This window comes from Vanacampus margaritifer, chromosome 15 (genome assembly GCF_051991255.1).
Source record: "Vanacampus margaritifer isolate UIUO_Vmar chromosome 15, RoL_Vmar_1.0, whole genome shotgun sequence".
Lineage (NCBI taxonomy): Eukaryota > Metazoa > Chordata > Actinopteri > Syngnathiformes > Syngnathidae > Vanacampus > Vanacampus margaritifer.
In genome coordinates this window covers 9,861,071-9,882,197 of record NC_135446.1, presented here as the reverse complement: position 1 = coordinate 9,882,197, position 21,127 = coordinate 9,861,071, and the positions used below count along the sequence as shown (strand labels likewise).

At 45.6% G+C, this 21,127-nt stretch overlaps 5 protein-coding genes across 10 annotated transcripts; 3 read left to right on the top strand and 2 right to left on the bottom strand.

Moving 5' to 3' along the window:
• Positions 1-3: 3 nt before the first annotated feature.
• ift46 (intraflagellar transport 46 homolog (Chlamydomonas)) lies at positions 4-2,426 on the top strand. Its single transcript, XM_077545061.1, has 6 exons — positions 4-284; positions 552-650; positions 717-1,021; positions 1,155-1,248; positions 1,322-1,453; positions 1,581-2,426. Exons 2-6 carry the CDS (start codon positions 555-557, stop codon positions 1,926-1,928), a joined length of 975 nt encoding a protein of 324 aa, XP_077401187.1. The 5' UTR covers positions 4-284; positions 552-554; the 3' UTR covers positions 1,929-2,426.
• On the top strand, positions 2,017-9,768 carry LOC144035404 (RPA-related protein RADX). Of its 4 annotated transcripts, XM_077545056.1 has the most exons (19): positions 2,915-3,200; positions 3,836-3,938; positions 4,005-4,179; positions 4,320-4,414; positions 4,476-4,586; positions 4,683-4,846; positions 4,922-5,075; positions 5,150-5,261; positions 6,347-6,435; positions 6,505-6,621; positions 6,688-6,783; positions 6,847-7,008; positions 7,113-7,237; positions 7,312-7,430; positions 8,106-8,153; positions 8,236-8,279; positions 8,351-8,614; positions 9,257-9,406; positions 9,482-9,768. In XM_077545056.1, the coding sequence occupies exons 1-19, from the start codon at positions 3,138-3,140 to the stop codon at positions 9,607-9,609; spliced, it is 2,319 nt and encodes a 772-aa protein (XP_077401182.1). In that variant the 5' UTR covers positions 2,915-3,137; the 3' UTR covers positions 9,610-9,768. The 4 variants fall into 4 exon arrangements, with proteins under 4 accessions (XP_077401183.1, XP_077401184.1, XP_077401181.1 ...); XM_077545057.1 differs by lacking the exon at positions 2,915-3,200 and adding an exon at positions 2,017-2,151 and having other exon boundaries at positions 6,347-6,621; XM_077545055.1 differs by having other exon boundaries at positions 2,911-3,200; positions 6,347-6,621.
• Positions 9,640-12,315, bottom strand: asgr1a (asialoglycoprotein receptor 1a). 2 transcript variants are annotated; one of them, XM_077545064.1, is made up of 7 exons: positions 12,152-12,315; positions 11,902-12,009; positions 11,713-11,802; positions 10,593-10,658; positions 10,363-10,455; positions 10,027-10,297; positions 9,640-9,944 (listed from the first exon to the last, which is right to left on the bottom strand). In XM_077545064.1, exons 1-7 carry the CDS (start codon positions 12,204-12,206, stop codon positions 9,797-9,799), a joined length of 831 nt encoding a protein of 276 aa, XP_077401190.1. In that variant the 5' UTR covers positions 12,207-12,315; the 3' UTR covers positions 9,640-9,796. The 2 variants fall into 2 exon arrangements, with proteins under 2 accessions (XP_077401190.1, XP_077401189.1); XM_077545063.1 differs by having other exon boundaries at positions 12,143-12,286.
• plod3 (procollagen-lysine, 2-oxoglutarate 5-dioxygenase 3) lies at positions 12,189-21,112 on the top strand. Its single transcript, XM_077545059.1, has 20 exons — positions 12,189-12,280; positions 14,364-14,559; positions 15,530-15,621; positions 15,695-15,831; positions 15,903-16,066; positions 16,883-16,995; positions 17,073-17,136; positions 17,222-17,319; positions 17,448-17,549; positions 17,641-17,772; positions 18,621-18,742; positions 18,814-18,918; positions 19,004-19,129; positions 19,215-19,356; positions 19,432-19,545; positions 19,633-19,704; positions 19,793-19,897; positions 19,997-20,143; positions 20,249-20,374; positions 20,456-21,112. The coding sequence occupies exons 2-20, from the start codon at positions 14,436-14,438 to the stop codon at positions 20,609-20,611; spliced, it is 2,241 nt and encodes a 746-aa protein (XP_077401185.1). The 5' UTR covers positions 12,189-12,280; positions 14,364-14,435; the 3' UTR covers positions 20,612-21,112.
• cyb5d1 (cytochrome b5 domain containing 1) lies at positions 12,378-14,374 on the bottom strand. Of its 2 annotated transcripts, XM_077545066.1 has the most exons (5): positions 13,904-14,374; positions 13,491-13,578; positions 13,125-13,201; positions 12,838-13,056; positions 12,378-12,759 (listed from the first exon to the last, which is right to left on the bottom strand). In XM_077545066.1, the coding sequence occupies exons 2-5, from the start codon at positions 13,504-13,506 to the stop codon at positions 12,529-12,531; spliced, it is 543 nt and encodes a 180-aa protein (XP_077401192.1). In that variant the 5' UTR covers positions 13,507-13,578; positions 13,904-14,374; the 3' UTR covers positions 12,378-12,528. The 2 variants fall into 2 exon arrangements, with proteins under 2 accessions (XP_077401192.1, XP_077401191.1); XM_077545065.1 differs by lacking the exon at positions 13,904-14,374 and having other exon boundaries at positions 13,491-13,894.
• Positions 21,113-21,127: the final 15 nt, after the last annotated feature.

Below are 21,127 nucleotides of genomic sequence, written 5' to 3'. Positions count from 1 at the left end.
TTCTTTAACGGTAGGAGAGGAAGAACAAACCACGGAGAAGAAGAAAACAACATGACGTCACTGGTTACTAAGTTACAGAAGCGTTCGCTGTTGTGGTTTTGTGGCGTATTTTAACGAGTTTAGACTGGGAATTATACTTCACTACATATTTTTTTCCTAATACACTGTTTTCTACATTTATTTGACAGGAGACGCCGCTAAAGGACAGCAGTGACTGGAAAACAATCTCACTTTAGCCACAAGAAGCCCATTTTTTGCTGATGCTAGGTGGCAAACGTTAGCATGTAAGATATGCTATGCTGACACGTTAAATAGAAATAAGAACAGAAATTCAAATATATGTTATAAATCTAAGTTACTACGGAATCCATGCTATGCTAGCACATGTTAAAATTGAATTCCAATTTAGCACGTCATATATAATATGGTTATTATATGTGAATCGTGTGTTCAGCCTAAAACATTAGTCGTACTTTGGCAAAACTGCGTGTTACCATGTAAGCTGTGATGAAAAACATTCTTGTACCTTATTGAATCATATGTTTGTGTAGTTCATGGAGCGAGCCGACCGTCGACTTGTGAAGAACCAACCTTACGACGAGAGCGTGGAACTGAGTGACTCAGCGGAGGAGGCGAGCATCCGTGGCCAGGTAACAAGGGTCAGCCCGCCCGCATTCTCAGTACCTGGGTGGCGGTCATCATTTGTGCTATTCCAGGTGGAGCGTGGGAGGAACAGGAGGGGGCGCGGCCTGATGTCCGGCAACAGCAGCAGTGACGAGATGGACGAAGATCGCGAGCCTCTGAGGGCCAAAGGGCAGATCAGCAGGCAGCCCGGGGTCAGTCCCAACGAGGAAGACGAGGAGGAAGAGTCTGAAGAATCAGATGATGATGATGATGATGATGACGATGATGATGAAGACGAGGAGACTGGCGAGGCTCCCGAGGGCGCGTACAACGCGGCTGACTATGCCAACTTGCCTGTCAGCTCTGAGATCAAGGAGTTATTCCAGTACATCACACAGTGAGTTTGGAGCACTGTCTGTGTGGCAGGGATGCCACCGCCTGACGCTGACCTACTATACTGATATTTACTCACTTATACTGATGCTAACTGTTGAACTAATGAAAGATTTTGTGTGTGTGATCTCCGCAAGGTACTCTGCTAAGTCCATCATGCTGGAACACAGCCTGAGACCCTTCATCCCGGACTTCATTCCGGCCGTGGGTGACATTGATGCCTTCCTTAAGGTAGGTTCCTAATTGTTGCTGTGTTTGAACCCCAAGTCGATGATCACCAGTCTGTTCCATCTGCGGCTCACAGGTGCCGAGGCCGGACGGCAAACCGGACGGGCTGGGCCTTCTGGTTCTGGACGAGCCCAGCGTCAAGCAGTCGGACCCCACAGTCTTGTCGTTGTGGTTGTCTGAGGAGACCAAGCAGCATGCCACTAGCGAGGTACGAAACCCCAGTCAGCCTACTTCACCTACCAAAATGCGAGTTTAGCTGCTTAGTCAGCATCTCTAGTGAGTATGATGTGTTTTTTTTTTATGAGATAAATATTGATTTCACATGTGTCTCCTAGCTGAAAGTCACCAGTGTGTCCAGTCCTCAGTCCAACCCACGTGCCGTGGACAGCTGGGTGGAGAGCATCGGCGCCCTGCACCGCTCCAAGGCGGCGGCCAGCGTACAGTATGCGCGCGCCATGCCTGACATCGATGCCCTCATGCAGGAGTGGCCGCCGGAGGTGGAGGAAACCCTGGGGCGTGTGAGTCTGCCCCCTGCCCGCCTCTCCTGCAGCCTGCCACAGTACTGCGATATTGTGTGCGCCCTGCTGGACGTCCCCGTGTACTGCAGCCGCATACAAGCGCTGCACCTGCTCTTCAGCCTCTTCCTGGAGTTCAGAGACTCGCAGCACTTTGCGCGCACTTGACGCGCCTTCTACATGCATAATGATATTTTTAATGCCGCCTTTTTGAAAACCACGTTCAAGTGTGCTTCCCTTACCAACTCGGGCTAAACTTGCCGTTGCCCTGAAATATACAGTCTCTGTCAGTCAGAGGTCACAAACATGGACCCAGCAGTCCCCAGAGGACCCCTAAGGACCACATGAGTCCCCTGGAGACATGTTCTGGAAATAGCTCACCAGTGATGGGGTATTGTGATTTCCAATACATTCCAAAACACTTGCTGATATTTATAGAATGTTGCATATTGATTCTTATGTTTCCTACTTTGTTAAATCATAGGGGATAGTTACTGTAAAAATAAATAAATAAATAACACCATCAGTGTCTTAATAAAGATGGAGATTATTAATTATTAATAGTAACTTATTTAGTTAGTGCTTTGGCACCATCTTGTGGCAAATTTAAGATGGGATTCATTGTATTGTTTTTTGCATATGCGAATACATTTATTTATGATTTGATTTTGTGTTTGTTTAAAAGGAGCAGTAAATGCTCCAGTTTAGGAAGATATTAGTTTCTGGCAATTATGTCATAGTTTAAGGCAGGTTCCAAGCAGGGTTACTATAGTTTTGGAATTTTCATTTTAGTTAGTTTTTATTTCGTTTTGAGTTTTGTTATTTCAATTTAGTTAATTTTTAATTAGTTTTCAGGGTGGTTCTGTTTTTATTAGGTTTAGTTTTTTTATGCTTAGGTTTAGTTTCGTTTTAGTCAGTTTTAGTATTAGTTTTCGTTTATGTATTTATTTTTAATGTGTATTACTTGTGCATAGTATTGACACAATGGTAAAATGAAAACATCACTTCAGAGTGACACACTTTCAAATTTATTTATTTCAGTTAAGATTTAAATAAATATACTTAAAAATCACATTTGAAATCATCCCCAAAGGCTCATGTGTTAAATTAATTACCAAAGACTAAACGAATGATATTTTTCCTATAATTTAATGCAGTTTCAGTTAGTGTTCGTTTTTGGCCAAAAGACCTGCATACCACTCCAAAAAGCATTATTGTTTTTATTTTATTTCTTCAACGGAATTGTTTTTTAAATTTTAGTTTTGGTTCCAAGAAATTTGCGTAGTGTGTCGTCGTCTCCTAACGCATTTCGTCTACACTCATTGACGCATGCGCACTCGCAAGGTTGCTTGACAACAATCCCATGGATTTAGCGGCATGGCGGCGCCCGACTGCATTTTACGACGAACACTGGCGCGGTCCAGGGTCGCTACAAACCAGGTTCTTACTTTTGGTGTCGCCTGTGAACTAAATAAAGAGGAAAAAAATAATGCGGAAATGGATGGTGACACTGACACGTTACTAGCGGCTATATGTTGTTGTTTTTCTGTGACCTTTTGTTCCTTTGGCAGTTATTGTTGATTTGTATGAAAAATTGATTGCTGATTGTTGCCACGTTTGTGTGTCTTACTGCTTAATAAAAAAAAACAACGTAAAACGTAAAAAAAAACACACACAAAAAACGTTACTAGTGGCAATCGGTGCTTGAACCATTTTGTTACTGTCGTACACAAAACATGACATTTGTTTTAAGCAACTGCTGTAAAAAGGAGTTGCATATTGCCAGGTACGCGGTCTAGTTTCATGACTAAAACTAGGTTGCAATTTAACGTAAAGTTTTTATGTTTAGGGGGAGACGTTTATTTTTCACTATAATGTTTGATTATGACACCTACATGTATGTTAGAGGAAAGGGGGCATCTTTTCGAGGTGAGGCATTTCTTTAAAATGGCAGATTATTTGAGGAATGGTGTATATTGGAGTGGATAGGCCAGGCTAAAGCACAAGCGTTTTTAAAGAAAATAATCAACCAACTATTAATCAAGTGCCACTTTATCACTAAATTGTGTCTTCAGCGCTCTCAAGTGGTCTGCAGGGAGACACTTTACCTGTTGGATGTGTTGCGATACACCAGAGACCTGGGCTTCGCCGTCTACTTCCCGCACACCATTTTCACTGGTGAGTACGCCGCCCTGTTTGGGGCCCTCTTATTCACCTCTGACCCCGGGTCACTTCCGTTTCCAGGCGACAACCTGTACGACATCACGCTTAGCGACGGTGACTGCCGCCTGCGTGTCACTCTGCATCCCAAACTCAACGGGCTGGTGGAGAAGAACGTGCTGCGGCAGGGGACGGCTGTGCGGAACGTCACCCTGGCCCCCGCCATGACGGGCTTGGCGGACCGTGCAGAGGACGAAAGGTAGCCACTTGGCTTGCGCAGGGGTGGAAGGTTTAGGAAGTTTATATAATCATAAAGCTCTCTGAGAAAGAGAGGGAGTGGAGTGGAGAAGAGGCAATAAAACAGGCCAAAGAGTCACATTTCAACCGTTATCTGTGCAGCTTCATCGTGGACAGCATGGAGGTGAGCGCATTTGAGGGTAGCCAGGATTCGAACCAGGACTCGCTGCCTTGGATCGGCTCGTCCGACGTGTCAGGTTAATGAGCTAAACGGCGCCTTATGCTGGCGTGCTATTGGTTGACGTGCATGTGCTTCAGGTCCACTGCTGGCATATCGTAAAGTCTTTTTGCCGCTGTGGAACAGCAGAGACTATTACGGGCACACCTGGAACAAGACAGCTCCACCCCAGGAGGATCAGGAGGAGATGGGTGGGTGGACTGTGCACACATTCCACAGTACACACCGGATTTAGCTTTCTCCTTTTCTCTCTCATTCTCCTCCCATCTCTCACGTTATGGCCACAGCTCTCCGTCCCACCACGACCATCAAAGGCCTCCGCCAGGCATTCTTGAGCCACGACGTTTGGGTCATGGGCACCATCCTGCGGCGGCTGATCGTGCGCGTCACGGCTAAGTCGCACCTGACGTATTACGGGAGGGCAGACAGGAACTGCGCGTGCCCCTATCAGGTGGGTGAAGGTGAGGGCGTCAAGGGAAGAGAACGCAGCAGCGGTAGCAGCGTTTCATGTACGCCGTGTGCGCAGGCGCTCTTGGAGGCGCACGACCCCTCGGGAAGCGTGTCGCTGGTGTTGTGGAATAGCGTGTGCGTGGATTGGTACCGTGTTCTCAAGCCCGGCGACATCATTAGCTTGAGCCGCTTCCGCGTCAAGCAGCGGTACAACACAGAAGACGACATTGGTACTACCCTCCATCATTATTTCCTTTTGTTCCATTCCTTCCTTTCATCATTTCCTTGCGCCATGTGCCTTCAGAGCTCAGCATAAATAGCCAGAAACCAGCCGCTCATATCGCTCTGCTTCCGGAGGCGTCCGTGGCGCCCGATTGCCTGCCGCAGCCCGCGACCACCTTCAGCTTCTGTAACAGGTATTTCCACGCCCACCGCGGACACAGTGACCTTTTCTCAACTTCACAATGGTTGCTCAAAGAAGACCAAAAAAAAAAAAAAACATTTCCACATAAAGTAGCACTAAGAAACTTTTCAACCTTAATAAAATATTTTAATGTCTCTTCTGATGAAACATCGATTTAAAACTAGTTGAATGGTACCTTTGCCATTTGTCTGTATCATTTTTACTGGCATTAAGCAACTTTCAGGAGGATGGTAGGAACACTGCCGCACAAAAAAACTACAAATGTGATGCTGCTTTATGGCATACGTTATTTCCACCTTTCCCCATTCGCTACAAAGATGGAAGTAATTTTGAATGTTGATGCACGATTACTGTTTTCCTGGCAAAAGCTGCAAAACAACTAAAAAGTTTTGTCTGAGGAGACAAAAAAGAAAAAAGGAAAAGGGAAGCTACCCGATAAAAGGGCAGTCAAGGATCAACATTGGCCAGGCTGGTGTGAGTTAAAAAAACGACGCCATGCGCTTGTCCTCATAGGAAATGTGGTCTTCCTTCAGACAACAATACCGCTTTTGTCCATAAGATGCCGCCATAATCAACATAAACTGAAAGTCCCTTAGTGTTGCATTAATAAACAGGTTTAAATTTTTAGATAATCAACATTTTTGTTTGCTTAAATTTAAACTGTCCTTACTTAGTACCACACTATTTTCCTCTCGAGAAACATTAGTGAAATTTTAGACAAATCTCTCCCTAAAAATTTTGTACAATTTGTCGCCTAAAACAGCATATTTGAATAATTCTGGTTTGTTAAAGTGATCAGGCTGTCCACATTAGTGTATGCAGAATCATTTACGTCTGTTAAACCACATCTGAAAAGTAATCCGACTCTCGCCAGCCAAACGCTGCTATCTGCTAACGTCGCTAGCTGCTAACACTGGAACCGTGACTAAACAGGCACTGTACAATACAATGTCCGCATAATTAAATAGGAAGTCAAACCCCCCCAACTATTATTTTGAACAACTTCAAAATAAAAGCGTACCAAAACATTGACGTACATATTTAGAATTTGGCCTTCTTGTGCTTTTCTTGCCATAGTGAGGAACTTGTGTCTCGCTCTCATGGCGCCCTGTGCGACATCATCGGCTTGCTGACTTTCATGGGGCGCACCGAGCGGACGAGAAAGGGTGAGGGGCATCGCCGTTGCGACGGGATGCTGACTTGTACTCACTCAATATTCAATCGTGTGCGCCCAGAGTCAGAATTGTTGGAGTATCGCTGGCTGCGGTTGCAGGACGGACGCAGCTCTCGGCCAATCTGGATCCAACTTTTCTCCACCTCGCAGCCAAAGATGCACCGCAGGCTCCACCCATGTGAGAAGAAGTAAAGAAAGAATTCAGGAAAGGAAGGTCGGCTAACAAGCATGTGTGTGTGCGCAGTGTCGGTGTTGATGTGTTCGCGTCTGAGGGTGGTCCAGACGGCAGCAGGACTCTTCTACCTGACGAACACGTCGTACACGCAGCTGCACCGCTCAGGTATCAGCTCTATTTGTGACATCGTCTTCGTGGCGTCGTGTTAACGGCGGGCTTGATTGACAGGTCAACGCAACCGTTACGGCCAACTGCCGGAAGTCCAGCGGTTCCTCGACTGGTTCCGGCAACAGGACGAGGATCGCCTCTTGCGCTCGGCTCTGATTGGCGGATACTTCGTATACCCGTCCCCTCCTGTCTCCTTGGAAGCATACATGAAACAAAGGCAAGGTCAGCTGGCCGACATCTCTGTGCTTGCAAAAGAAATTGAGCAGGTCCTCAATGTTTCTGTGTCTGTCTGTCCTTCCTTCCTTCCCTCCTCCTTTTTTTTCAAGGGGAGCCCGGTTTCCTCTCGGGGGCAGAACTTCTGAGGGAGCTAGATCAACTTATTTACAGGGAGCGACGCGCCTTCTGTATCCAGGCGACCGTTACCATGGTTACATATTGCCGCAGAGGAGAGGTACACACACAAACACACACCAATAACTAAATTGATCGATTGTTTCTATGTAATAACAATTAGATGCAAATTAGGAGGAGCGTTGCATCTTTTGGCGAGATGCATCATCTCTGTCTTCGCTCTCCTCGGCTGACTCGTCACCACAGATTTTGCCATTGTCACCTGTCAATCAATCAACGCCCTACAGTGGCAGGTAACAGCATTTCCCCCTTCGGCTTTCGACTAAAAATCACATCACATTTTCTCAGGGTTCATTTAACGACCAATCACGGCTCAACTGTTGTTTGAGTTTGGTCATGTCCTTTTAAAATCATTATCCTATCGATTATTCCATCGAATAATCGCCATTTATCCACTCAGGTTAAACGGTTAGCAATCATGATTAGCATTAACGTGCAAGCAATTACCATTTAAGGTAAACAAACACAAACTACCATTTAATTCACACATGCATTTTTAATGTCAACTTATCCGACTTGGTCGACTTTGTTTCCCAGCCCCACATGTGAGGTTCGCAAGTTGAGCTGTGATTGGTCGTTATTGAGCCCTGAGCAACAGTGATGTCATTTTGAGTTGACAGCAAGTGGCAAAATGGCCACCCCCTAAGATGGATAAAAGCAGCTGTATTTTGCCCCTTAAAGGTATTAGAGAGGATTTTACTACAAATTAAGTTGCCAGATTCACTTTAAAATCGCTTTATCAACCTGTAACAAACTTGTACTTATGGTTAACAAAAACAAATATTCATAAACTGTGGATGTGGCGGTGCTTCGTTGTTGATTGGCTCTGCGTATGTGCCCCGAGTACGTAGCTACTTCCCTTTTCCCGCATGTTCATTCAAGCGTCCTTTCGGGTTTGTGCTCCGCAGGCTGTCTAAAAGGAAGCTGCTGATGCACTCGGACACTCCACAAAAGCGGTGAGACTGAGCCTCGCCACACTAAAAAATGAAGCGTTTTCGATTGGCCTCGAGTGATGATGTTGTCCCTGTGACTCCGCAGTCGTCCTCGTGCGACCGTCCAGCCTGAAGTCAGCAGCATGACAAGTGCGTGTGTGTGTGTGTGCACAACAACATGATGCTAATGTGAGTATGTATTAAGATGTCATCTTGTCCAGCCATTCTTTTCGGGGCCTCCAAGGAGTTTCTCCAAGATACAGACGACGATGACGACGGAGACGAGGAAGAGGAGGACCAGGCCAACTCGTCGTACGCCACCTGCCCCAGCTCGCCGGATTTCCCACATGTCGCCGTGGAGACGCTGGTAATGCGCTATGACCCCGCCCATCAGAAAGAACAGGTGGTTTCCGTGACGATGGGAGGAAGCTTGACCCATGACGCCGTCTTCACCTGCGACCACTACTACACGCTCAGGCTCAAAGGTGTGTGATGTCTGACAGCGGTCCATCTTCCTTCCATTATTCCTTCTTTATTTCTTTCTGTCCTTCCATTCTTCTTTTTTCCATTCTTTCTTCCTTTACTGTTTCCTTCTTTGATTACTTTCCCTTTCTTTCTTCTATCCATCCATTTTCTTTCTTCTTACTTTCCTCCCAGTTGTCCTTCTTTCATTCCTCCTACCCTTTTTCTTCCATCCTTTACTCCTTCCTTCCACTCCTCTTTTTATCCTTTACTTTATTCCTTCCCCCTTTTCTTCTTTCTTTTCTGCCTTTACTACTTTCCTACTTTTATCTTCTTTTATTCATTTCTTCCTTCTTTGCTACTTTCCTTCTTTCCTTCTTTGACTTCTTTCCCTTTCCTTCTTCTTTCCTTTCTTGTTTTATCTATCCTGCCCCATCTTTTCATTAATTCTTTCTTTATTCCGTCTTCAGTTGTTTCTGAAACGTTTTATCCTTCCTTTTTTCCCCTTTAGTTCCATCCATTTCTCTCTTTCTCCCCTTCCTGGCTTTTTTTCTGCCTGTCTTCCTTTTTCTCATTCCATCTTTCCTTCCTTCCTTTCATTCCCTCCTCCCTTCCTTTCTGGAAAACGCACACCGGTACATAACATGTGACATTGACCTCCACAGCTTTGTCGGACGGTGTGTGCATCCCCGCCATCTTTCTCCCTCAGTCGTCCTCTTCCTCCCTCTTGCCACCCTCCCGTTCCCATGACAACACCTGGGCCTCCATTTTGTCCCATGGAGCCTTCTCATCTCACGCGCCCCCGCCTTCGCCAGGTGCGTACGCTCACACGCATTCATCACCCAAACTGACTGTCAAAGGTGACGACTGTTCCTGTCTCATTCCGCCAGGTGACCTCATCGCTACGGCAACACTCCTGGCCAATCAAAGGCTGGTGTGCTTGCTGAATGTGTGTAACCTGGGCGGAGAGTTGGAGTCAGAGGTGGTGCTAAGCCGGGCCTTTTGTTCAAGTTTTTGAAGTTGACAGTTGACAAGTTTCATTGTCCGATTGTTTGCAAAATTGTTTTTATTGACTTTTTGCACTCTTCAGTATGTTTACAGAAAAACTGTAGCACTTTTTTCCTGTGTGATTTTGTTGCACTTTATTGTGTTTTCATTAAAAAGTGTTAGCACAGTCGTTTTTTGGACTTATGTTCCTGTCATGGTCAGGCGTGGCTCTGGCAGAGGAATCTCAGCCTGGTGGAGCAGTGCAGGTCATTGAGGCGTCCGTCTGTGTGTATGTGAGCGCAGTCCTCATCTCCGGGCCCCATGCCGTGGTGTGTCCAGCTGTCGGGCTGCCCTGGCCGCCAGTGCCTGAAACAAACAGCCCCCCGCTATTATAAGCGCTTTACTTCAATCAGCGGATTAGACAAGCGTGTGGACGGATGCGCCGCACCTTCGGTTCATGACATAAGGCGTCTGGTTGACCCACTCCCACGACCCCGTCCTCTCATCGCTCAGGCCCACCCAGAAGAAGTTACCCTGCGCGTGCCGTTGCACTAATTTCCACTCCTCGTCCGTCAGGATGATAGCCAAGTGCGACTCGTGTCCGTTGCACCAATCGCGAGCGTCGTGCCAGGGCAGCAGCGACCGACTTAACAGGTAACAGCTGGAGCCCACCCTTTCCCAGTCCAGAGGACAGCAGCCGCTGCTTTCTGGCGTCGAACCTTCCAACCACAAGCCTTCAACTGCCCGCTCAGTGTGTGTGTTTGTGTGTGTGTGTGTAGTGTACCGTTGTTGACGATGTGTTGGATGGAGCATTGGAGAGTGGCTACCGTCCTGCTGATGGTGTCCAACATGGCGAGCTGCTTCAAGGCCTCAGAGGCTGAAAAGAAAAAAACGTCAAATGGTCATCATGTGATTGTGGTATGATGACACAATATGGCATGATTTGCAACACATGTTGTGGTATGGCAAAATAACAGTGGTTTACACAATAACGCAACTTTTGTCAAGACTCACTTGACCGCAGCTCGTCTTGGTTGCTCGCCACCGCAAACTTGAGTCGCTCCAAATCTTTGGCGGCGTCTGCGACATCAACACACGTGCTCAGGTTAGGGTTAGGGTTAACGACACAACAAAGCATGGTATGGTGCAATATTACATTTTACCAGGGTTATAATAGTTCTGGATTTTTCATTATAGCTAGTTTTATTTTCACTTTTGTTTACCCTTTGTTTAAGTAGTTTTAATTAGTTTTTAGAGCAGGTTTGTTTTTAGTTTTTTAAATGAGTGACGATTCAGGCTTTGTTTTAGTTTAGTTTTTATTCGTTTTAGCATAAGTTTAGTTTAAGTTTAGAGAGAGAGAGAAAAATTATGGAGTCTGTCAAGTGCAAGATTAAAAATGTTGGACCTGCCTTTTGTATGGACGTACAGCAGTACCAAAATAAATATATTTATATGCACCCCAAAAGCTTTTATATGAAATTATGTTTATACTTTTTTTAACTAAAATGTTTTTAATTATTATTTTTTTTGTTTTATTCATATTAAACATAAATACAGAACATTCTTTGACAACACAATAGAATATGTAAGAAAATTAAAAACACTTTGGGACATAGAAAGTTGAAGTAAGCTGATGAGTGAAAAGTAAATATTAAAAGTATCACACCAAACTGTGGGGATCCAGCCAGTTAAAGAGGTGTCACACGATAGGCATCCATCTTCTTTGAAATTCATCAGAACTCATTTGTAACTGCAGTTAAGGCTAACCTCCACCTCCCTAAACTTCTGCTTCCATTGCGCCACCATATGAGGCTGTGGAGTCGTCCATTTCATTCTCACCGTTTTCCTAGCAATCGTCAAGAATATATGTAGCAGGTGTTTTTGATCTCTGGTGTACATATCTTCAAATGGAAGATCAAAAAGGAAGTGTTTTGAAGTGAATAACCAATCAATTCACAGAGATTGTGAGTAGTTACCAACCATTCCACTCTCTCCCTAGCTATATGTTATAGTTGGGTTAAGTACAAATTTGGATACCACAAAGGGGTCCTAAAGAGTTTTTATTTTGTTAATTTTAGTTAACTATGATAAACTGGCGTTGTACAGTCGAACGTATGGCAAAATGGGTGGTTACCTGCAGCGAGCTGCTGAATGCCGCTCAGTGATTGGCTCATGTTGGAAACGCTTTGCTCTGCTGACCACAAGCGATTCGTCATCCTTGAGTCTGTCACACACACACACACACACACACACACATTTATTTTCTGTGCGTGTAACAGAATTGTCGATAGTTGTGTTCTCTGTGTGTATTTTGTGTGCTCACAGCTGGCTCCCAGTGCAATTGTCAGAATCAAGATGGCTGCGACGGTAAGAATGGGAAACAAGCGGCGGGTGAGTCTGGACGCACCTGAGCGAGGGCTGAGAGGAAGATCTGGTACATGGAACAAATGTGAGCTAATACACACATCACATGCGCACGTAGTATATACCTGTAAACGCAAAGCATGAACACACACACCAGACATACTATACGCTGCCATACACAGACACACACACACACACACAATTTATACTTTTGTTCCAAAAGGAGCTGCTGTCGTCGACATCATCGTGATATTCTGTCGTCATGGCAATCAGCTTCTTTGCGTCGTTTTCGTGATGAAGAGGAGCGCACCGACGGATAAAGTCGACATCAGCTGGAGGTGACTGACCGCCGAGCGAACTTTGAACTTGAGCGTTGGCCGTGTGTGTTTGTGTGCATGTGTGTGTGCGCGACCTGGTGGCAAAACATACCACAAATTTCAAATGTACACAGATATGCTTTATTCGCACAACAACAGCATGGCGGGATTTGATACATGGCACAACATGGCTTGGTCTGACGTAGAATTTGAATGACACGGCATGATACAAAATGACAAAAAATGGCACACAAGACACAACACGGCATTCATCCCTCAGTGAGGTCGTCGTTAAAGTGGAGGAGGATGGCGGGCGTGAAAAGATCGCAGTCGAGACGCAGCTTCTGGAGCTTGACGTCGTCGTCTGGGACTTTGTTCTGACTTAGGGTCTTGCTCATGTCCAGGCTGGCGCCATTGTGCTTCCACGTGTAGCTGCACGCGTGCGAGTTGTACGGCAGGTAGCGCTCCAGGATCTCCGCCAGCGTCTCCTCAGAACACACCTGTAGCAGAAAGGGGTGGGAGAGGAACTGTCAGACTAGCTTAGCACGAATGGTGGGAGGCTAGGCTAGGCGGTTGACCTCAAGCCGCTGCTCCTGCGACGTCAGCGTGTTGATGACGCGTATCCACCTGGTCTTGGCGGACAGCCGTCCCACCTCATACCGCCGGTCCTTCCACCAGGCCGGCGCGATGTCGCTGGCCCAGTCGGACCGCGGCCCGGCCGGCGGGATGTGCACAAAGCGACCCCGCGGCGTGTAGTAGCTCACGCAGTCGGTCAGTGGGTGGACGAACGTCAAGACCTGCACACAGGTGCGGGTGAGTGCTAAAAGGAGTTGTGCAATTGGTCGTTGTATATGCGCACACTCACGTCTTCGGTCTCGGGGTCAAACCAGCTGCTGATGTCCTTGCCTGCAAACTCCATGATCGGCAGCAGCAAAACATCACCTGGGTTAAATTATTAACAATATTATAGCGTGAATACTGAAGAGCATTTTCCTGTAATTTACATGACATTTTCAAATAAATTGAGACATTTTCCAATTTACATAATCATTCCACATTTCTCAATCGACTCAAACCATTTCAATGTCAAACGGTTCAGCTCATTTAGGGCATCAATATTACTATTTTTTACATTCAAATTAACATTTCATTATCATTCTAACACTAAAATACCCAAAGCATTCTCTAGTTATAATTATTTTTATAATACTCCGATGGTCATGCTGCTTACCCTCATGCTGCTTCATCAGGGGGGTCAGGTCACACACTTTGCCCAGGAAGGAAACCCACAGGTTGGCCGCTGTGTTGTGAGCTGACACCTGAGCAGGCGTGAAGAAGCGTGGCCTTTTTGGCATCAACTCCACCGAAATTAAGCAATTAAAAAGCGACAAAAAGCTACCTCTATCTTGTTGCTAGGTTACCATGACAACAAGGGACGGGGCTCACAACCTTTTTTTTGGGTGGCAAAAGACAGCTAAGAAGCCAGCCCTCATCCCCGCAGAATAATACAAAGGATATTTATTTTTTAATTAAATCATGAGGTGCCACAGCACCCTGTTGGTTGACAATAAAAACTAATAATGAAAGTGTGTGACGTGGCAAACAAGAACCTTCGGTAGCCCCAGGACACAGAAAAAAAAATACCTTTTATCTTTCTGTGATTGGCTCGTTCGTCGACCCGCCCGATTGGCAAGGAGCTCCCGTCAGTTAAAGCTGTCAAGCTTCTTATTGGCCGCTGCGTCTAAGAGATGGGCGGCCAATCATTCCCCGGTGACGTGGTTACGTAGTGCTGGATTTGTTGTCCGACCAGCAAATACGCATTTTCATAGCGTCATAAGGTGTTTTAAAGTAGTCCCAGCAGTCCTTAATTGGACAATGAGAACGTAAATCGCCAACCCCTGAGACGTGGCAAAGTTTAGGTCCACATTTGGGAAGTTTCTGAAGGCCGAGGACTGGAACGAAATCACATCTGTTTTCTTGTGATTGGCAAGCAGCCCCGTCGATCAAAGCTATCGGTGCTTTTCATTGGCCGCTGTGTCGAGATGGGCGGCTAATCACTTTCCGTTGACGTTTACGTGCCAACTGGGATTGTTGTTCTCGCGAGATTTCACCAGGCTTTCGTCGGAGCTGCGAAAGGGAGAGAGGAGAGGAGTGCAGAGAAGCGGAGTAATTTGAGATGGAACGAAGTCGTTTACATCGACAAATGGCCGCTGCCATGTCTTCTTGGCTTCTCGGCTTGCTAACACTCGGCGTGATACTCCACGCTTCCTCCGGGGTTCAACCGCGGAGCTTCTCGCCAGGTAAGGCCGCTCTGGAGGGTCTCCAGGCGGACCGCCGTGCTCCACTGAAGTCTTTCCACACTTTTCCTGCTTCTTGCCCTCTCCCACTAAACGCTTTCCGCGCATCTTACGTCGCTGTAACTTTACTTCATACTGTCGTTTTCCACTTGCTTCAACTCTTATGAAGTCACTCTTGACTCTCCACCAGGTGGCGCTACAGTGAACCCTTAGCTTGCACATTTGTATAAATCAGGGGTGGCCAAGTTCGGTCCTCGAGAGCCCCCTATCCAGCCTGTTTTCCATGTTTCTCTCCACTAACACATCTGATTCATGATCAAGATCGTTATCAGGCTTCTGCAAAGCTTGCTGATTAGCTGATTAGATTCAGCTGCGCTGAAGGTGGGAGACATGGAAACAGGCTGGATAGGACCGAACTTCGCCACCACTGCAAGATAATTTATCATCTATTATTCGTGAAAAAACATTACAATTCACTGTTTTCATGTTTATACCTAAGCCATGTAGAATATAAATATATATATATATTAATATATATATATATTAATATAATATAATATAATATAAAAATACAGTACTGCCTTTGCACCATCTTGCACCACCACCCAGGAAAAAGTTCCCCACGGGGAAAATAAAAGTATATCGTATCGTATCGTATCGTATCTGGTGGCATATTGTTGCTGAGCAACCACATTGAACTGAGGCGATAAAGGGCCCCACATTGAACTGAGGCGATAAAGGGCCAGCTTCTTTGCCTCTAGAATGCATTATGCAATATATAATTCTCAGGCCCAGGTCTCAAGGGAGTGAGGGAGGCTAGGCTAGCAAAAGACTGTTGTCGTGGGAACGACTGCAACTTGCATTGTTGCATTGTTTTAAACGGCCCTGAGTACTCGTCCTTCCACACTTTTTCCCACCTCAGTGTGGAATTCCTTCTTCTGGAAATTTACAACATGCATGTGTGTGTATGCAGAGAATCTCCTGGTCATCACAGCTGCAACGGAGGAGACAGACGGCTTTGTGCGCTTCATGAAGACGGCCAAAGAGTTCAACTACACTGTGAAGGTAACCCAGTGACGACCACGATGACGATGATCATCCTCATTTGATGGTTAATGATGGTGATGCTGGGGGTCAGGTTCTAGGCCTGGGGGAGGAGTGGAAAGGGGGCGACATTGCCCGTACGGTGGGCGGCGGGCAAAAGGTGCGCTGGCTGAAAAAGGAACTTCTCAAACACTTGCAGCAGGAGGACCTGGTGGTCTTGTTTGTGGACAGGTAACGCTCACCTTGCTGTATCAAGGCACTGGCCCGGTTTTCAAGTGAAACCCCTTTGACTCGTCTTTCAGCTACGATGTAGTATTTGCTTCGGGTCCTGAGGAACTCCTGTACAAGTTCTCGCGGCTGGGACACCGCGTGGTGTTCTCTGCCGAGGGCTTCTGCTGGCCGGACCAGAGGCTGGCTCCCAAGTACCCCGCCGTGCATTCTGGGAAACGCTACCTCAACTCAGGAGGTAGGAGAGCACCACTTGGTCATTGTTGAGAAGCTTTAGGGTCATTTCAGGATTTTTCCTGGCTCTTGTTTTGCTTCTCAGGCTGGAATGGTTTTGTTCTAACCGATCAGAGGACGAAAAAATGCTGACGTTATTCTGAGTCGAATTTTAAATCTGATTGGTTCAAGAAGTAGCCCCAGCGCTTATATAGTCCAAGCTAGGTGTTCTTAACCTTTTGACATTAGAGTCCAACTTTTTCCATTTAACTTATTATTGTCATTAGGAGTGTTAGAAAAAATTAATTTGGCGATATTACAGCGCGCAATTCTCAAATCGATTTCATATGTGCCCGAATAGATTTTTAAACATCAACATTTTTTATGGGAAAATATAACAAAATGTCTTACTTAGTGTTAGGATTCACACATTAAGCATGGAAGAATGTTATATTAATGGAACATTAAGCCTTAATATTAGATTTCAGTGCTGTTCAAACATGAAACAGACTGCAACCTGTTATAAGCCTGATTTTTCAGATAAATAAATACATTTTTATACAAATCTTACAGTGTACATGTATAAGTTTACTGATTAGTATTTTCTAAATTTGAGCAATAATCAATTTATAGATTTGTATCGAATCGTGACCTGTGAATCGTGATACGAATTGAATCGCCAGGTACGAGGCAATTCACACCTCTAATTGTCATATTATGTTGGTTTATGTACCACATGCATTCTAGAATTGTAAATGTGATGTTTTTGATTTTGTGAAGCACATTGTGAACCCTCTCTGCCAGAAGTAACCAAAAATTAACTTCATTGCAAATCCGTCAGGGTTCATCGGCTTCGCACCGGATGTCAGCGCCATAGTCCAGCAGTGGAAGTTAAAAGACAACGACGATGACCAGCTCTTCTACACAAAAATCTACTTGGACCAGAAGCAGCGGGTAAAATAGCGTCCGGTCTTCCACAGTGATGTCATTAGCTCGTTCTATTTTGCCACTGTTGCTTTCCCCACCCTCAGACCAAATTCAACATGTCGCTGGACCACCGCTCCAGAATCTTCCAGAACCTCAACGGCGCCGTTGGTGAGACCTCGCTAACTGTCAGTTGTGTTATAAAGCGAGCTGTTACTCATTACGCTCACTGGATTCTCGATGTCGGTTTTGTCAGATGAAGTCGTCCTCAAGTTTGAGAGGGCCAGGGTCCGCGTGAGGAACGTTGCCTACGACACACTTCCTGTTGTCATTCACGGCAACGGACCCACCAAGGTAGGTTGCTCAACACTTTCACCACCAAAGAAAAATTTCACTGGCATAGATAAATGAACTAAGATGCATCTTGTAAAATCATAATAATTTTGAGACCAATAAACCGTAATGTCACTTGTGCTCTGCAGCTGCAACTCAACTATCTGGCCAACTACGTCCCAACAGCATGGACATACGAGGAGGGTTGTGGCAACTGTGACGACAACCTACTTTTCTTTGATGAAACTGACGTGTGTAAGCCGCCGCTACTGCTGCTTTATCTGTGAAAGGACCATAATCAAGATTTTTTTTGTTTGTTTGTGTGTGTGTGTGTGATTTCAGGACCAGGACATGCCGCTGGTGCACGTGGCTGTGTTCATCCATCACGCCACGCCCTTCATGGAGGACTTCCTAGAGCGGCTGACCACACTCAACTACCCTCTATCACGCCTCCACCTCTTCATCCATAACAATGTGAGTTATATATAGAGAATGTGGTTTTTGTTAAAAAGTGGTTGGCAGTGCTGAAGAGCTAGCTGACATGCTAACGTATAGCAAAAAGGATAAGATGAGCATGGAAAGCAAATGTCCTCAGTGAGCTGAAGCTGCAAGGGTTGAAATTGGTCTAGAAATGCGGAAGAGTAAGGTAAATGTGTAAAATGTCTTGTAATTTGGGAACTTTGATGTGAAAATTTGAAATGTGAAAAATCGAATAAAAGATGTCCTGAAGAGCGGAAAATGTTTTAAGGGATACTTGACTCGTTCAGCCATTTTCAGCAGTAAAAAGTTAATATTTTGTCAAGAATTAATTTGATAACTTTGTTATTTTTCATGTACAATTAATACCTTTAAAAACTAATTGATCTACTTGCTGTCAATTGAAGATGACATCACCTGTGCTGAGGAAATTGCTAATGACCAATCATTGCTCACCTGTTTTCTGGGTTTGCAAACTAAGCCATGATTTGTTGTTACCTACTTCCTCAGCACAGGTGATGTCGTCTTCAGTCGACTGCAAGTGGAAAAATTGTTTTTAAAACTATAATTGTACATGAAAAATAATGAAGTTAACAAATTAATTCTGGACAAAATGTTAACTTTTGTGTTGAAACTGGCTCAATGAGTCAAGTATCCCTTTAAAGTTGTGATGGTTTGAATCTGTGATGTTAATTTTATCGTAAATAAATAAATACAATTGAATGTCCTTGAATAAGTATTCAAATATGGAAGGATGTGTTAAGTTTGAAAAGCGTCTGCATTCACTTCAATAGTATTTATATTTTTCTTGCGCAATTAGCAAAATGTGTTTTCCCCGTTGGCAGGTGGTGCACCACGAGCGCCACATTCACGAGTTCTGGCAGCGTCACCGTTCTCTCTTTCCTGACGCCGTGCTGGTCGGACCCGAGGAGAACCTGAGGGAGGACCAGGCTCGCAAGATGGCTGTGTGAGTGCACGAGCAGTCACGGCGAGCTTGGCTGCTTCCGAAGCTGAGCTTGCCACTGTGCATGTCCGTAGGGAGGCGTGTCGGAAGGATTCCCGTTGCGAATACTACTTCAGCGTCGACTCAGATGTTGTTTTGACCAACCCTGACATCCTGAGGATTCTCATGGAAGAGAACAAGTAAGCGTGAAATGTGCTTGGTTTACTCAGGATATTATTATTATTATTATTATTCCAGTTGAACGAATGCCGGAATGTTTTCCAGGTCTGTCATCGCACCCATGCTATCCAAACCCGGGAAGCTGTGGAGCAACTTCTGGGGCGCGCTGAGCGCTGAAGGCTTCTACTCCAGATCGGAAGACTACATCGAGATCGTTCAAGGGAAGAGGATGTGAGTCTCTGTGACCATCTCGCCCAGTCTCAGCCACCCGACCCACTCGGTCACTTACCCTGCTCGCGCGTGTGTGTGTTGGCAGCGGCCTGTGGAACGTTCCGTACATGTCCCAGGCCTATCTGATCAAAGGCAGCGTGCTGCGATCCAAACTGTCCAAACTCAATCTGTACGAGGACCCCAACTTGGACCCGGACATGGCGTTCTGTCGGAGGGTTCGAGAGCAGGTAGCTGTCATTGCTTGCTGGAAAAAATAAATACAACTGGAAACATAACCCTCCATGTATCCTACCCACCGACAGGGAGTGTTCATGTTCGTGTCCAATCGTGACGACTTTGGCCGTCTGGTGTCATCCAACAACTTCAACACGTCCAGGCTGCACCCGGACATGTGGCAGATCTTTGACAACCCTCTGGTGCCCTTAACAGACACAAACACTTCAACATGCGCCTCAATATTCGCTCGTTTGTATAATTGTCACTAATCGTTTGTCTTATGGCAGGACTGGAGGGCCAAGTACGTCAATGAGAACTACTCCAAGATCTTTGAGGACCCTAAGAGCTTTGTGGAGCAGGTTAATGGCCATTATTTTTTAAATGTATTTATTATTATTATTATTATTATTATTAACTATTCTGTGGACCATTTTTGTGCTGGTACAGCCGTGTCCGGACGTGTACTGGTTCCCGGCCTTTTCGGAAAAAATGTGCGACCACCTAGTGGAGACCATGGAAGACTGCGGCGAATGGTCCGGCGGCAAACACAAGGTAACCCCCACGGCCTCGTCACGAATCCACGCGCCAGACTTGACAAGATGGTCGAAGGTGATATATGGCGCTGGCTCTTTGTGTGCATGTGTCACGCAGGACGAGCGTCTGGCCGGCGGCTACGAGAATGTTCCCACTGTGGACATCCACATGAATCAAATTGGATTTGAGAAAGAATGGCTCAAGTTTCTTAAAGAGTACATAGCGCCCATCACGGAAAAACTCTATCCCGGATACTCGCCTAAGGTACGAGTGACATTGACTCTTTAGAGTCTTAACAAACCTGTTCTGACTCTCATACAAATTATTTAACACTATAAAGATGTCCTTGATTTCTTGTGCCACATGCAGGCTCAAGCTATAATGAATTTCGTGGTGCGCTACCGTCCCGACGAGCAGCCGTCTTTGCGGCCACATCACGACTCGTCCACGTTCACCATCAACATCGCCCTCAACAACAAGAACGTTGACTACCAGGTACTTGTGCTGACCATGTTGGCATCAGCTTAGCTTTGCTCACCTCCAGGCTTGACCAACTGTTTTGTTTGCGTGTGCCAGGGCGGAGGTTGCCGGTTCCTGCGTTACGACTGCAATGTGGAGTCACCCAGGAAGGGCTGGTCCTTCATGCACCCCGGCCGCCTGACGCATTACCACGAGGGTCTGCCCACAACCAGCGGAACCAGGTACATCATGGTGTCCTTTGTGGACCCCTAGACCTGTGAAAGGAGAAACTTAAGGAGCTCGGGGATTTCACTTCTCTAGCATTTTGGAGGGAATTTTCTATTTTTTTATGGGATCATTTTGTCACAGTTGTGCCTTTTTCTTGAAACTCCAACACACTGTGTGTGTGCATGTGACTTTTAAGGCATTTTAGAAAGAGTGAACAAGATTTTAGTGTTGAATTTCCTTTTAACCGTGGTCATGTAAGTGGGGCTCTTCCGTGGACTATTTATATTTGACAAAAAAAGGATCCACCTCCATGCTTGGCTTTGTATAAACTGCTTTAAATTATTTAAAAGTGAATGAATTAACTTTTAAGAATTTTTAGACAAAATGAAAATACTCCAAGCTCTTGTGATTTTATCCCAATTGTATTGGATCAAGAGCACCACTGACCAGTGAGAATGTGAGCCGTGCTGTTGTAACGGTGTAAAGAAAAGTGCTATACAAATAAAGTATAGACTTATAATGTCAACAAATGTATTTGCTGTTTCTTTTTTAGCGAAGCAA

Coding starts and splice junctions, on each gene's coding strand:
- ift46 (XM_077545061.1), top strand. CDS start 555: ATGGAGCGAGCCGACCGTCGACTTGTGAAGAACCAACCTTACGACGAG. Junction 1,249..1,321: donor ACATTGATGCCTTCCTTAAG/GTAGGTTCCTAA, acceptor TGCGGCTCACAG/GTGCCGAGGCCGGACGGCAA. Junction 1,454..1,580: donor AGCAGCATGCCACTAGCGAG/GTACGAAACCCC, acceptor TGTGTCTCCTAG/CTGAAAGTCACCAGTGTGTC.
- LOC144035404 (XM_077545055.1), top strand. CDS start 3,138: ATGGCGGCGCCCGACTGCATTTTACGACGAACACTGGCGCGGTCCAGG. Junction 3,939..4,004: donor CCCGCACACCATTTTCACTG/GTGAGTACGCCG, acceptor TTCCGTTTCCAG/GCGACAACCTGTACGACATC. Junction 4,415..4,475: donor CGGCTCGTCCGACGTGTCAG/GTTAATGAGCTA, acceptor CATGTGCTTCAG/GTCCACTGCTGGCATATCGT.
- asgr1a (XM_077545063.1), bottom strand. CDS start 12,206: ATGACGACAGAATATCACGATGATGTCGACGACAGCAGCTCCTTTTGG. Junction 10,659..11,712: donor CATTCAGCAGCTCGCTGCAG/GTAACCACCCAT, acceptor TTGATGTCGCAG/ACGCCGCCAAAGATTTGGAG. Junction 9,945..10,026: donor CCTTATGTCATGAACCGAAG/GTGCGGCGCATC, acceptor TGTTTGTTTCAG/GCACTGGCGGCCAGGGCAGC.
- cyb5d1 (XM_077545065.1), bottom strand. CDS start 13,614: ATGCCAAAAAGGCCACGCTTCTTCACGCCTGCTCAGGTGTCAGCTCAC. Junction 13,057..13,124: donor TTGACCCCGAGACCGAAGAC/GTGAGTGTGCGC, acceptor ACCTGTGTGCAG/GTCTTGACGTTCGTCCACCC. Junction 12,760..12,837: donor CGCAGGAGCAGCGGCTTGAG/GTCAACCGCCTA, acceptor TTTCTGCTACAG/GTGTGTTCTGAGGAGACGCT.
- plod3 (XM_077545059.1), top strand. CDS start 14,436: ATGGAACGAAGTCGTTTACATCGACAAATGGCCGCTGCCATGTCTTCT. Junction 19,705..19,792: donor CTAAGAGCTTTGTGGAGCAG/GTTAATGGCCAT, acceptor GTGCTGGTACAG/CCGTGTCCGGACGTGTACTG. Junction 19,898..19,996: donor GGTCCGGCGGCAAACACAAG/GTAACCCCCACG, acceptor TGTGTCACGCAG/GACGAGCGTCTGGCCGGCGG.